This window comes from Eriocheir sinensis, chromosome 29 (genome assembly GCF_024679095.1).
Source record: "Eriocheir sinensis breed Jianghai 21 chromosome 29, ASM2467909v1, whole genome shotgun sequence".
Lineage (NCBI taxonomy): Eukaryota > Metazoa > Arthropoda > Malacostraca > Decapoda > Varunidae > Eriocheir > Eriocheir sinensis.
Genome location: NC_066537.1, coordinates 11562454 through 11577453, shown reverse-complemented (window position 1 = coordinate 11577453; position 15000 = coordinate 11562454). Strand labels below are relative to the sequence as shown.

Here is a 15000-nt window from a genome sequence, read left to right as displayed (position 1 = left end):
ATCTATCTAACCTAATATGCGGTGCAGGGTAATAGCTTCTAATGACGACAGAAAGATTAAATGGTTTCGTCATCTTATTTTTTTTTCATTTTATGGAGTTGAAATATGAATACGGTTAAAATAGGGTTAAAATAGTTTATGGTTTATTGATCTCTCTGTTTGGCCACTCCCCTGTACTCTATTCAGGAGCAGTAAGTAGCGGGCTTTTTTTTTTTTTTTTCATTATTGTTTAATTTTTGTTTACACCCCTGAACTGTCTCCTTTGCTGTAAAAAAAAAAAAAGATTATGGAGAGTTGAAATATGAATAATCTATCTAAGAGAACAGAAAGACTTAATGGTATCGAACAGAACAGAACAGAACAAACAGAAAGCCTAAATGGTATCGAACAGAACAGAACAGAACAAACGGAAAGCCTAAATGGTATCGAACAGAACAGAACAGAACAGAACAAACGGAAAGCCTAAATGATATCGAAGAGAACAGAACAGAACAAACAGAAAGCCTAAATGGTATCGTCATTATCTGATTTTAAATATGAATACGGTATGGCGCTCAAGCGTTCTCCCAATTTTCGACCGCCGGTAATTTCCTGCACCGAATGTTCAGAAACTCACCAAACCCGCCTCACCAAAGACCTAGAGAGATGGAGAGAAACCTAAGAAACGCACAAAAAGGAATGAAGAGAAAAATCCTGCGTATAATTTGAGGAGACAGTAAGAGAATATCATGGCTTATAGAACAGACAAAAGGTTGAAGATGTTTTACTGGCGTTCAAGAATAAGAAAAATGACTAATTCTACAGACTAATTCTCATGGGACTTTTATATAATCGATCCTTGAAGTAAATAAATAAAGGGAAAAAACACGAACCTAAACGGAAAGAAAAGAAAACCAACAAATAAACAGGAATAAAACAAACAAAAATATCACAAAAGGTTGGTTATTATACAGGATGTGTTTTGTGATTGGATGAATAACAAACAATGGATGATAAATGAAAGGCGAAAATAAATAAATGAATAAGTAGAAGTAGAAGAATAAATAGTAATAGTAGTAGTAGTAGTAGTAGTAGTAGTAGTAGTAGTAATGGTAGTAGTAGTAGTAGTAGTAGTAGTAGTATTTGCACATAATTATACGAAGAAGGAAGATGAGAAGGAAGGGAGGGAGAAGGAAGACCATAAAAGGAGGAATAGAGGATAAGGATGAGGATGAGGAGGAGAATCTGGATAAAGGAAAAGAGGAAGAAAGAGATAAAAGAATTAAAGGAAGAAGAGGAAGACAAGGACGAACTCACAGAGGAGGAGGAGGAGGAGGAGGAGGAGGAGGAAGAATAGAGAGGAGTGACACCCCACAAACTATCACCGCCAGGATTTTCTCTCCCCTCTTTCCTCCTCTCCCTCCCTCTCTCTCCCTCTCTCCCTCTCTCTCTCTCTCTTCCTCTCCCTTCAAGGCCATTGGCTGACCATTAGGAGCAATAAGACGAAATGTTTCCCTCGAGGCCTCTCTCTCTCTCTCTCTCTCTCTCTCTCTCTCTCTCTCTCTCTCTCTCTCTTACGGTAGGTTCAATTTTTTCTTATTTTTCCATCTGTCTATCTACACTATTTATTTATGTCTATCTATCTATCTATCTATCTATCTTTCTATCTATCTATCTATCTATCTATCTATAAACCCTTCTATATTTTGTACATCTAAGTGTCTATCAGTTTTCTTTATTATATTATCTATCTATCTATCTATCTGTCTATCTGTCTATCTATCTATCCCTTTATCTATCTCTCAGTCTATTTATTCCTCTATGCCAGAATTTATACCCATCACGCTTTTACACACACACACACACACACACACACACACACACACACACACACACACACACACACACACACATTCTCTCCCAAGCGTTGATTTGAACACGTACACACCGCCCGAGAGAGAGAGAGAGAGAGAGAGAGAGAGAGAGAGAGAGAGAGAGAGAGAGAGAGAGAGAGAATGGGTCATTTAACTTCATTCGTCCAACCCAATATTGTATTCATGGAAGCTCTTGTTGTTGTTGTTGTTGTTGTTGTTGTTGTTGTTGTTGTTGTTTAGAGGTGGTGATGATGGATGATTTAATAGTGATGGTGATGGTGAGAGAGAGAGAGAGAGAGAGAGAGAGAGAGAGAGAGAGAGAGAGAGAGATGTGAATGATAATATAAGCAGTAATTGTAGTATATAAGTAGTAGTAGTAGTAGTAGTAGTAGAAGGAGGAGGAGGAGGAGGAGGAATGTTATGTATTCAGGCAATTAAAACAAACAAATACATCAATAATAAAAATAACAACAATAACTAATATAAAAATAGTAATAATGAAGATATTAACAATGAAACTAGATTGCATTGTTTCATGTTTCCCAATCAAGCGGCGACACACACACACACACACACACACACACACACACACACACTCAGACACACACACACAGTAAGCATTCTCTCTCTCTCTCTCTCTCTCTCTCTCTCTCTCTCTCTCTCTCTCTCTCATCGTCCCTTCGCTTCAAACTTTTCTCTATTTCCCCTTCAATTTCCCTTCACTTTTTTTCAACATCCCTTCCACTTCCTCACTTTTCCATCCTCTCTCTCTCTCTCTCTCTCTCTCTCTCTCTCTCTCTCTCTCTCTCTCTCTCTCTCTCTCTCTCTCTCCCAAGTGAAAGACAAATGTTTTTCCGAAGCCTCAAAATGCTTTCTTTAAGTCTTCGAACAGCGAGTCGAGTAAAAAAATGAAGCCCCGGATCATAAACTGCTTCCCTCCTCCTCCTCCACCTCCTCCTCCTCCTCCTTTTACACCTGTACCTCCTCATGTTACCTCTCCTTTTCCACCCACTTTTCCACATCCAAGAAATACAGATGCAGTTCCTCCTCCTCCTCCTCCTCCTCCTCCTCTTATTTTTGCTGTTTCTGTCTTCTTTTTCCCTTTCGTCCCATTTTTCTTCCCTTTGTTTTCTGCCCTTTTCGCTATTATCCTTTCCCATTAATATTGGTTCCATTTTCCCTTCCCATCCTTTAATTTATTTCACCCCTATCCTCGTGAGTTTTCCTTCTTTTCCCTTCCCTTCCTTTCCTATTTTTTTCAGTTTCCTTTATTTCCTTTCTTCTTTCTGCCTTTAGTGTAGAATAAAGTAAGTAAAAACTCTTTTCTATTGGTTATCCTCTTTTTTTCCTTTCTTCACCTTTCCCTTTTAACTTTCCCTTTTAATCCATTTTTTCATGTTTACCTTTCCTGCCTTTTCCTCTCAATCCTTCTTCCCCTTCACCATCTTGATTTTCCTTTCTTTTCCCTTCCTTTACCTTCCCTTCAGCTTTCCCTTTTAACTTTCCCTTTTCAGCTCACCCTTTGCTTCCTTTCCCTTTCAATCCCTTCCCTTCAAATACACACACGCATCTCATTCCTTTCCTTTACCTTTCCTTCCATTCCTATTCTTTCCTTTTGTTTTGTTTCTTTTCTTCTCCTTTCTTCTCTTCCCTCCTTCCTTTCTTTTACTTTTGATTTTACTGTCCGTTCTCTTCCCTTTTCCTTCTCTTCCTTTTTCCTCCATATTCATAAACTCTTCATCTCTTTCCTCCTGATTATCCTTTCATTTCCCTTCCTTTACCTTCCCTTCAGCTTTCCCTTTTAACTCTCCCTTTTTCAGTTTTACCTTTGCTTCCTTTCCCTTTCAGCCCTTCACCTTGCTGTTCCCTTCTTCCCTTCACTTTTCCCTTTCTAAACCTTCCATTTAGTTTACCCTTTGCTTCCTTTCCCTTTCAATCTTTCACCTTCACACATGCACACCTGACGCTTACCTGTACGCGGCTCTCCGTCAGGCCAATCCTCATCGCCAGCTCCTCCCGCATGAAGATATCGGGGTAGTGCGTCTTGGTGAAGGACCGCTCGAGTTCGTTCAGCTGCGTGGGCGAGAAGCGGGTGCGATGTCTCTTAGGCTTCACGGATTTGTCCACGCCGTCACCGCCACCGCCGCCCCCGCTCACACTCACGCTCACGCCCACCCCGCCCACGCCCATGCCTGCCAGACCGCCGGAGACCTGTTGGGGTGAAGGGGTGAAAGGTGAGTGAGTGGGTGTGTTGGTTATTATCGTAATTAGTTGGATTAGTTTGCTATTTTTTTTATTTATCAACTTTAAATTTTACTAGTGATTAACTTTACATTTTGCCATAATATTTAACTTTGTATTTTGTTCATTCATTCATTCATTCATTCGTTTAGTCTTTTGTATGCATTCACTAATTCCGCCGTCAACTCACTAACACTCCATTAATTTTAACTTTGTAATTCACTCATTCATTCATTCATCGAGCTATTTCATGCATTCACCAACCCCGCCGTCAACTCACTAACACAACATTATATTTAACTTTGTATTTCGCTCATTCATTTATTCATCGAGCTATTTCACGCATTCACCAACGCCGCCGTCAACTCACTAACACACATTCACCGTTTTGTTTTAATATGTATACACGCATTCGCCAGCCCGCCCTCCTGCCTGTCTGCCCTCGATCCCTCGTTGAAAAAGTTATATTCACACTCACACATGCATAACACACACACACACACACACACACACACACACACACACACACACACACACACACGCACACGCACCTCTCCTGGTCGGTGGGCGGAGGAGGCGTGGGCGTCCAGGTTGGCGAGGGTGGGCGGTCCCTGCGGGTGGTGGGTGGCGTGGTGGGCGTGGGACAGGGCGTGGGAGGGGGGCGGGGGGGACTCCAGCTGGGTGAGGGAGGGGCCACCGTCCCCCGCCCCCCCTCCGCTGCTGACGGGCGGCTTGTTCGTCACGTTCTTGTTGAGGTCGTCCACGAGGTCCTTGTTTACACCTGGCGGCACAGGGGAGCAAAGGGTTATTTGGGGACAGGTGAACAGGTTATTTGGGGACAGGTGAACAGGTTATTATTTTTTTTAGCAAAGGGCAAGGGCAAAAAAAGAAAAAAACAAACAAAAAACAAACAAACAAGTGGACACAAGGTTATTTGGGAGCAGATTCAAGAGGTCATGGTCGTTTTCTGTTCTACATATATAAAGTAGTGAACAAGTGGACAAGTGAACATGTTATTATTATTTTTATCAAGGGGCAAAACGCAAAAAAAATAAAAGTGGACACAGTTATTAGCGACATATATAAAGTAGTGGTGAACAGGGTATCATTTTTTTTAGCAAGGGGCAAAACGCAAAAAAAATAAAAGTGGACACAGATATTAGCGAGCAGGTGCAAGAGGTCATGTTATTTTTCTTTTCTACATATATAAAGTAGGCCACTTCAAAAGAAATAATAAAAAAAAGCCCGCCATGTCCCCGCTCCCCAGAAGCAAAAAGTAGGACGTTCAAATTCAAAGTTCAAAATCAGTATACGAAAACAAGATATATTTTCGAACTGATACGAGAAGACCTGAGCCGTGAGACAGGCGAGGGAGGGGGGGAGGGGGGGTAATAACTGGAACAGGTGTGTATGGGATCAGCGCGTTATCTTCTACTCGAGCGGCAGAACAGAGCGGCGGGAGTACAGGTTAATTAAACATTGTACAGGTGGGTCGCGATCAAAGTTACACCTGCGGGGTCTCGCGGCGCCGGTACAGAGAACATTGAACAGAACACAGGCTAATTGTGACGCACACCTGGGGCGGGGTAAAGGGCAGGGGGGGAAGGGGGAAGCAGGGAACAGGTGAACACAGAACATTTATTGATTTGCTTATATTTAGAACACGCTGGAGTTAAGTCTATTTATTTATTTATTTATATTTTTCTGTATTTTGCTTCATGTTTTATTCCCGGCAAATTGTAAAGATTGCAACCTTAAAAAAAAAAAAAAAATTACCAATGGCTGAATAGGTAACTTTTTAATGATAGACAATATAACGAATCATCATCATCGTTATCCATTATTATTTCATTGATGGGAAGGACATTTGATGAATAGTATATTATTATTATTATTATTATTATTATTATTATTATTATTATTATTATTATTATTATTATTAGTAGTAGTAGTAGTAGTAGTAGTAGTTGTAGAAGTAGTAGTAGTAGTAGTAGTAATAATAACAGTAGTAGTAGTAGTTGTAGTAGTAGTAGTAGTAGTAGTTGTAGTAGTAGTATCAGCAGCAGCCATTAATAGTTCACTGATAGAAAAGTGTGATTCAAATTGTTCTTCTAAAAAATAGACAAGAGAATAGGTTAATGATCTCCCAATTTACCTGAAGCCGTTAATTGAACAGGTAGTCTTTGCGTTCAGTGTCCGTTGAAAGTGAAGAAAAGCGATATAATAATAATAATAATAATAATAATAATAATAATAATAATAATAATAATAATAATAATAATAATAATCCATAAGGGTAACGGATGAGAATGTAGAAAGAATAAGAAAATGGATAAAACCTACATGGAAAAATCGATTAACAACAAAAAAATGAAAAGACCAAAAGAAAAAAGAAAGATAATGTAAAATGGGGAAAGAGGAGAGAAAAGAAGAAAAGAAAAAATATAGAAAAAGGATGAGGAAGAGAAGCACTAAGAGGGGGAGGAGGAAGACGACGAGTAGGAGGAGAAGGAAGAGAACAAGGAGGAAGAGAAGGAAGAAGACAGCAAATAGAAAAAGGAAGAGAAAAAATAAAATATGAAGAAGAAGAGAAAGAATAAGAGGAGGAGAAGGAGGAGGAAGACAACAAATAATGGAAGAAGAAAGAAGGAGGAGGAGCAGGAGGAGGAGGAGGAGGAGGAGGAGGAGGAGGAGGAAGACAATAAATAATGGAAGATGAAAGAAGGAGGAGGAGCAGGAGGAGGAGGAGGAGGAGGAGGAGGAGGAGGAAAATTACAGTCCGGAGAAACGAAGGGCAAACACAAGTAAACAAAAGGTCGAAATTAACGTCAGAAAACATTGTGTGTGTGTGTGTGTGTGTGTGTGTGTGTGTGTGTGTGTGTGTGTGTGTGTGTGTGTGTGTGTGTGTGTGTGTGTGTGTGAGAGAGAGAGAGAGAGAGAGAGAGAGAGAGAGAGAGAGAGAGAGAGAGAGAGAGAGAGAGAGAGAGAGAGAGAGAGAGAGAGAGATCAATTACAAGCTAGCTAATCGGTTTTTCTGTGCAGACTATACACGCTTAACTCCATTTTGTGTACCTGAGCACCTCATTAGCACCTGCACACACACACACACACACACACACACACACACACACACACACACACACACCTGTACAGTCACATCTACGTTACCTGTTTTTGTTTTTTTGTTTTTTCTATGGTTTTTTTTTTTCAAAGCTCTATATATAGTTTGTTTCTCTTTCCTATTTATTTGTTTATTTATTATTTTTCTCTTTATTTGTTTTTCTTCATTATCTTCCTCTCTTCGTATTTCTCTCTTCCTTGATTGTTTTTCTTCTCTACTTTTTTCTTTTTGCTATGTTTTTTTCTCTTCGCTTCATTTTATTTCCTTTTCGCTCTTTGTTTCTCTTCCCTGTTTATTTTTCCTTACTATCTATTTCTCTTTACTTTACTTTTCTTCATTATTTTTTTCTCTTTGCCATGTTTTCTCTCAGCTTTTTTCCCTCTTCGCTATTTATTTCTCTTCGCTCTTTATTTCTCTTCACTCTTTAGTTCTCTTCGTTTATTTATTTCTCTTCGTTATTTATTTTTCTTCATTATATGTTTTTCTTCATTGTCTGTTTCTCTTCGTTATTTATTTTTCTTCATTATATGTTTTTCTTCATTGTCTGTTTCTCTTCGTTATTTCTCTGCTGTTTATTTATCTTCGTTTTGGGTTTCTTTTTGCTGTTAATTTTTCTCCGTTACATATTTCTCTTCTATTTTTCTTTGGTATATTTCCCGCATTATTTATTCCACTTCATTTTATTTCTCTTTCCAATTAATTTATCTTAACTATTATTTTTTTTACCTTCCTGAACCCACAAGCCCAATTAACCTGTACCAGCAAATAGTACCTTTTAACTCCCTGACTAACGTCCTTTAATGTGTAACTAATTAACCTGTTTTTTTTTTTACGTATTCCTTTATTTTACCTTCTTAAACCCACATGTACCCTGTTATTATAACCTAAGTTGCAAATAGTACCTTTAAATTACTTCATAGGACCTGACTAATGGCTTTCAATCACTTGTGTAATTGATTAACTTGTTTTTACCTGTATTACTTATTTCTTCACTAATAATTTTCCTCCTCTCTGTCTTCCACTGTTTATTTATTTATTTATTTCACTCATTATTTTGTATCCTTCATTTCCTTTTCTTATCCTTTTTTTTTCTTTTTTTTTTTAGCTTCTGAATTTTACCTTCATAGCCCCATATACCTAATTTGCCTAAGTGACAAACTACCTTATTTCTGTATCCTTCAATTCCTATTCTGATCTTAATTTTTTTATTTTTTTTATTTTAGCTTCTGAATTTTACCATCATAGCCCCATATACCTAATTTGCTTAAGTGACAAACAATACCTTATTTCTGTATCCTTCAGTTCCTATTCTGATCTTAATTTTTTTGTTTTTTATTTTAGCTTACGAATTTTACTTTCCAAGGCCCATATACCTATTTTGCTTAAGTGACAAACTACCTCATTTCTGTATCCTTCAATTCCTATTCTGATCTTAATTTTTTATTTTTTTATTTTAGCTTACGAATTTTACCTTTCAAGGCCCATATACCTATTTTGCTTAAGTGACAAACTACCTCATTTCTGTATCCTTCAATTCCTCTTCTGATCTTATTTTTTTTTTTTTTAATAGCTTACGAATTTTACCTTCTTAGGCCCATATACCTATTTTGCTTAAGCGACAAACAGCATCTTTAAATTACCTCACAGAACCTGACTCACAGCTTTTCATCACCTTCGTAACCAATTAACACCTTTCTAACGCCTTTTTACACACCTACACTCATTTACCTCATTAACCTGCCCAATTAGCATCACCTGTAACTCTTAGCGCACCTGTCGGACACGTGTATAACGGCACCTTGTCACCTGTGCAGCCCCGCCCCCTTCCCTCCCTCGCACCTGGCCAGCGCCGCCCCCCAGGTAAGCGGGTCGGCGGCTGGTCTACCTGGGCGCACCTGTCAATCTTGCCTGAATAACACATCCCCGGTAAATGTTGCACTAATTCCTGTCCCTACACGCTGTTCACCTCACTCATTCATCCCGACGACATCCTCCACACCATTCCCTCCCTTCCTCTGGTCTTCCTCCTCCTCCTCCGATACTCCTCTTCTTAATTCTTATACTCCTCTTCTTCTTCCTCCTCCTAATCTTACTTCTCCTATGCTTACTACAATCAATCCTTTTCCTCCTCCTCCTCCTCCTCCTCCTCCTCCTCCTCTTCCTCCAATACCACTACTACTTCTGCAATTAGTCTCCTTCCTTCTGTGCTCCTTTTCTCCTTCTCTTATATTCCTCCTACAGTTAATCCTCCTCCTCCTCCTCCTCCTCCTCCTCCTCCTCCCCCTCCTCCTCCTGCTCCCTTCCTTATCCTCATCGTCTTCATCTTACTACTAGGCCGATTTCCTCGTCCTTCTCCTCGTCCTCGTCCTCCTCCTCCTCCTCCATCACCTTATCCTGCTCCTGTTCCTCATCTTCATTTTCATATCATCATCATCATCATCATTATCATCCTTATCCTTACTTCTACTGCTAATCTTATATCCTCCTCCTGCTTCTGAATGGGGGGGGGGGGGGGGGGGTGCATGGAAAGAGAAAAATAATGAAGGAAATGGAATAGACAGAGGAAGGGGAAAGAAGGTGTGAACGAGAGTGGAAAGAAATAACGAATGAAAAGAAACAAAATGGAAAAGAAGGGAAAGAAATGGTAAAGAAAGAGAAGAGAATGGGTAAGGAAGGCAAGAAAATGGGAAGGGGTAGGAAATGGTTAGGGAAGGAAAGGGAATGGGAAATACACGGAACGAAATGGATAAGAAAAGGGAAGGGAACGGAAAGGAAGGGAAGGAAATCGAAGAGGAAGGGGCGGTAAATGGGAAGGAAAGGGGAAGGAAAAGGAAACAAGAAAATGGTAAAAATAAAAGATGGGAAAGAGAAGGAAAGGGAATGGGAAATATACGGAACGAAATGGATAAGAAAAGGGAAGGGAACGGAAAGGAAGGGAAGGAAATTGAAGAGGAAGGGGCTGTAAACGTGAGGGAGAGGAAAGGAAAACGAAAAAAAAGAAAAGGTAAAAAAAAGGATGGGAAAGGGAAGGAAGGGTAAAGTATATGATGGGTAAGGGGAGAGGGGGTGGGGGGTGGGGCGGGGGGGGGGGATTTAGTTAATAGATGAAATAAAAAAAGTATAAGTGAAGGAATGAACTGCCTCTGTAATGTTTGGGGCTTTATAGAACGACTTGTAATTTGGTTAGTTATGAATTTACACGAATATTTTTTTTCTTTATATTTTGTTGATGCGATTCAATTATGTACTCATTTATCTGTTTTTTTTTATTAATTTTCGTTTATTTCAGTTTTTTTCTTTCTCTTTTTTTCTATCTTATTTATTTATTTATTTATTTATTTATATCGTCTTCTTTCCTTCCTTCTATCTTTATTTTTTTCTTTATTTTTGTCTTTCTTCTTTTCTCTTTCCTTCTTTTTATCTTCCTTTCTTTATTTATCTGTATCTTTCTTCACCTCTCTCTCATTCTTCGTATATTTGTTTGCTTATTTATTAAATCCATATTCCTTTATTTCTTTATGTCTTTCTTCCTTTCCTTCTTTCTTTATCTTCTTTTCTTCCTTTCATTCCATATTCCTTATTTTTATTTTCCTTCTTTCTTTCATTGTATTCGGTAACGTTCTAAGTTTCTTTCATCTTACTTTCGGCAGCAGGAGCGCGTTCGTTAAATATCTTCGTTTATCACGCTCGTTAATCATCTTAGTTTATCACCTTTGAGTATATCTTAGTTTATCACCTTTTAGTATATCTTAGTTTATCACCTTTTAGTATATCTTAGTTTATCACGCTTGTTAGATACCTAAGTTAATTACGTTAGTTTATTACCTTCGTTTATTACGCTCGTTTACCATCACTTTATTACCCTATATAATTAATACCAATCGTGAGGGACTTAAAAAATAATTTGCATTTTTTTGTTAATTTAATTGTTAGTGAGGATTTCTGTATTTATTTTCCTTTTTGTTATTTTTATTATTCAGAGGCGTCGGTATCATAAAAAAAAATAGTGCCCTTAATTTGTTTATAGCGAACGTAGCGTGTGTGTGTGTGTGTGTGTGTGTGTGTGTGCTCTCTAAAGGAATACAGGAATCATCGTAGCATCGTGACGGTGTGTGTGTGTGTGTGTGTGTGTGTGTGTGTGTGTGTGTGTGTGTGTGTGTGTGTGTGCTCTCTAAAGGAATACAGGAATCATCGTAGCATCGTGACAGTGTGTGTGTGTGTGTGTGTGTGTGTGTGTGTGTGTGTGTGTGTGTGTGTGTGCTCTCTCTCTAAAGGAATACAGGAATCATCGTGGTATCGTGACGGTGTGTGTGTGTGTGTGTGTGTGTGTTGCAATCCGTGAGAAGGAAAACAAAAACAAAAAAAAACCAAAAAAAACAGCAACAAACGGGTGTGTGAAGATTAACTGTCATGTGCGTGTGTGTGTGTGTGTGCGTGTGTGTGTGTGTGTGTGTGTGTGTGTGTGTGTGTGTGTGTGTGTGTGTGGCGGCCCAGCGGTCTCGTCACGCACCGGAAGAGGGAAAAATAAAGGTATAAATCTCCGCCGCTCGCCGCTCGCCGCCGTCTTAATTAAAATCTACCTGGCAGGTGAGGCGACGCGGTGCCGGTCACGCGCGGAATGCCGGGACAGGACGTATACTTGAGGTAATAGTTAAGGTAGCGGTGGCAGTAGCAGCAGCAGTAGCAGTAGTAGTAGTAGTAGTAGTAGTAGTAGTAGTAGTAATGATAATAATGATAAAAGTGTTCTCCGCTATTATTTTTTTTCTTACTGTCTCCCTTTATTTCTTCCGTTTTTTCTTCCTTTCTTCCTTCCTCCATTCCTTTCTTCTTTCTTTCTTTCGTTTCTTACTGTCTCCCTTTATTTCTTCCGTCTTTTATTCCTTTTCTCCTTCCTCCATTCCTTCCTTCTTTCTTTTTTTTCTTACTGTCTCCCTTTATTTCTTCCGTATTTTATTCCTTTCTTCCTTCCTCCATTCCTTTCTTCTTTCTATCTTTTCTTCCTCTCCCTTTATTTCTTCCGTCTTTTATTCCTTTCTTCCTTCCTCCATTCCTTTCTTCTTTCTTTCTTTTCTTCCTGTCTCCCTTTATTTCTTCCGTCTTTTATTCCTTTCTTCCTTCCTCCATTCCTTCCTTCTTTCTTTCTTTTCTTCCTGTCTCCCTTTATTTCTTCCGTCTTTTATTCCTTTCTTCCTTCCTCCATTCCTTTCTTCTTTCTTTCTTTCTTTTCTTACTGTCTCCCTTTATTTCTTCCGTCTTTTATTCCTTTCTTCCTTCCTCCATTCCTTCCTTCTTTCTTTCTTTCTCTTCTTCCTGTCTCCCTTTATTTCTTCCGTATTTTATTCCTTTCTTCCTTTCTCCATTCCTTCCTTCTTTCTTTCTTTTCTTACTGTCTCCCTTTATTTCTTCCGTATTTTATTCCTTTTTTTCCTTTCTCCATTCCTTCCTTCTTTCCTGTCTTCTTATTGCTTTCCTATATTATCTTCCCGCTCCATCTTTCCTTCCTACACCCTTCTTTTCTTTTTCCTTCCCTCCTTCCTTCCTCCCTTCCTTCCTTCCTTCCTTCCTTCTTTCCTCTCTTCCGGTACCTCCCCGATATAGCGATTCCCGACACCCCGCCGATCACGCGATTATTATTATTATTATTATTATTATTATTATTATTATTATTATTATTATTATTATTATTATTATTTTCTCATTAAAACAACACAAACTAAGAACAACACCAACACTTTCTCAAAACAAAGAGCACTAAACCAATTTTCTGTGACACCCAATAGATGCAACACTTCTCTGCGACACGTAGTTTAGCGCTCTATGGCAACACTCGTAAGTATATGAATGTTCTGCGCGCAACACTTGGCAAAACAAACACTCGCAACACAAAGAATATGGCGTCTCTTTAAGCACAATAACTGACAGCAACACCGCGCCCACACTCGCAAGAATTTAAACTTTCAGCGCAACACATGCAAAATACAGCACAAAATTAACACAAAAAATAATATACAAAAACAAAACAAAAAAAAGTGTAACATAACAATGAAATAAAGTATCAAGAATTTTTAAACGCAACACACTTAGCAAGCAACACTTCCCCTCAATTTACTCTTAAAATTCAAAACTACTGGACCGCAACAGTTGTATAAAATAAACACCTCAGCGCAACACTAATATATGATGATGAGACTTTTCAGCGCAACACTTCACAAAATAATACCAGCCCGCAACACTCATAAGAATCAGAACTGTTTTGAATGCAATACTCGTAGAAGAAAAAACTTGGCGCAACACTAATTATCTGGTAAGATTTTTTAGTGCAACACATTAGAGAAAGCAATTTTGTCCCGCAACTCTAGAGAATTCGAACTTTTTTGAACGCAACACGCATAGACTATACAGCTCAGCGCAACACTAATATATGATCAGATTTTTTAGCGCAACACCTAAAGAAAACAATATCGGCCCGCAACACTTAAGAATTCGAACTTTTTTGGACGCAACACTCGTAGAATAAATAGCTCAGCGCAACACATAAAGAAAACAATATCGCCCTGCAACACACTGAATAATCCGAGCCTTTTTGAACGCCCGAACTTTTTTTTTAACTCAACACTATAGTAGAATTTACTCAGCGCAACACAAATATACGATGATTTTTTTCAGCGCAACACATTAAACATAACAATATACCTTCCCGCAATCGAAACTTTTTGAAGGGAACACTTATAAGAATCAGAACTTTTCAATGCAACACACTTAATCGAAACTTTTTGAAAGCAACACTAAGAAGAATCGGAACTTTTCAATGTAACTCACTTGACAATCTTAACTTTTTGAAAATCGGAACCTTTTTGGACGCAAGACTTTAGAATACAAACAGATGAATGCAATACTTATTAAACTAGCAATTTTTCGCAACATTAATGAAGAATACGACCTTTTCTAAGCGCAACACCTTAGACAAGACCTTCCCGCAATACTTACAAGAAACACAGCGTCTTCTATGTAACGCAACAGTTTAAGATAACATTATTATCGCAACACTGAGCCAGACCACTTAGCAATATTTTAACGCAACACATCACAGCATCACTTGAAAAAATAGCAACACAAACAATTCAGAAGCCAGCCCGACACATCACAGCATCGCTTAAATATAGCAACACAATTTGGAGATCAATGCAATACTTCCCGCAACACTTAAAAATAATATTAACACTCCCCCAGCAGTAGAAAACAAAAACTCTCTCGCAACACTATAAGAAAACAGCAACACTTCTAAACATTAAGACAAAGAACACTGCCTGCAACACTTGGAAACAGCAACACTATCTATCGCAACAATAAGATAAAAAAAAAAGCATGAAAACAGCAACACTAACTAACGCAACAGTAAGATATAAGAACAAAATAACAGCACCTTGTACTTATAATTACGAAGAACACTAGCAACACATAGACGCAACACTAAGAACGCGGTAATAAAAAAAACATCGTGTACAGCAACACTTTTTAGAACAACAATTACTGAAGATCATATTTCTGCAACACTAATATGGATTTTCTTTACCGCAGTGTTGCAAATCTGAGCACTTCCGCAACACAGAAACAAAAGAGCAACACCTTCACCGCAAAACTACTAGAAATACTTAACATTAATATTTTTACGCCATCTAGATCATTAATAAACAAATAACAACTTGCGCAACACAGTATGCCATGAATTTAACAGCATTATTATTTTTTTTTTACCGCAAAACTCTAAGGAACGCGCACAGATAA

At 38.5% G+C, this 15000-nt stretch overlaps 1 protein-coding gene across 1 annotated transcript in view; it reads right to left on the bottom strand.

Annotated features, from left to right (window-relative positions):
- LOC127005284 (homeobox protein orthopedia-like) overlaps positions 1-15000 on the bottom strand; it is an 80628-nt gene that overhangs the window by 64375 nt on the left and 1253 nt on the right. Inside the window, exons 2-3 of the mRNA XM_050874078.1 lie at positions 4646-4875; positions 3825-4064 (exon numbers count right to left, since the gene is read on the bottom strand). Of these exons, the coding sequence (XP_050730035.1) occupies positions 3825-4064; positions 4646-4875 (470 nt within the window). The remainder of the gene's footprint in view (positions 1-3824; positions 4065-4645; positions 4876-15000) is intronic.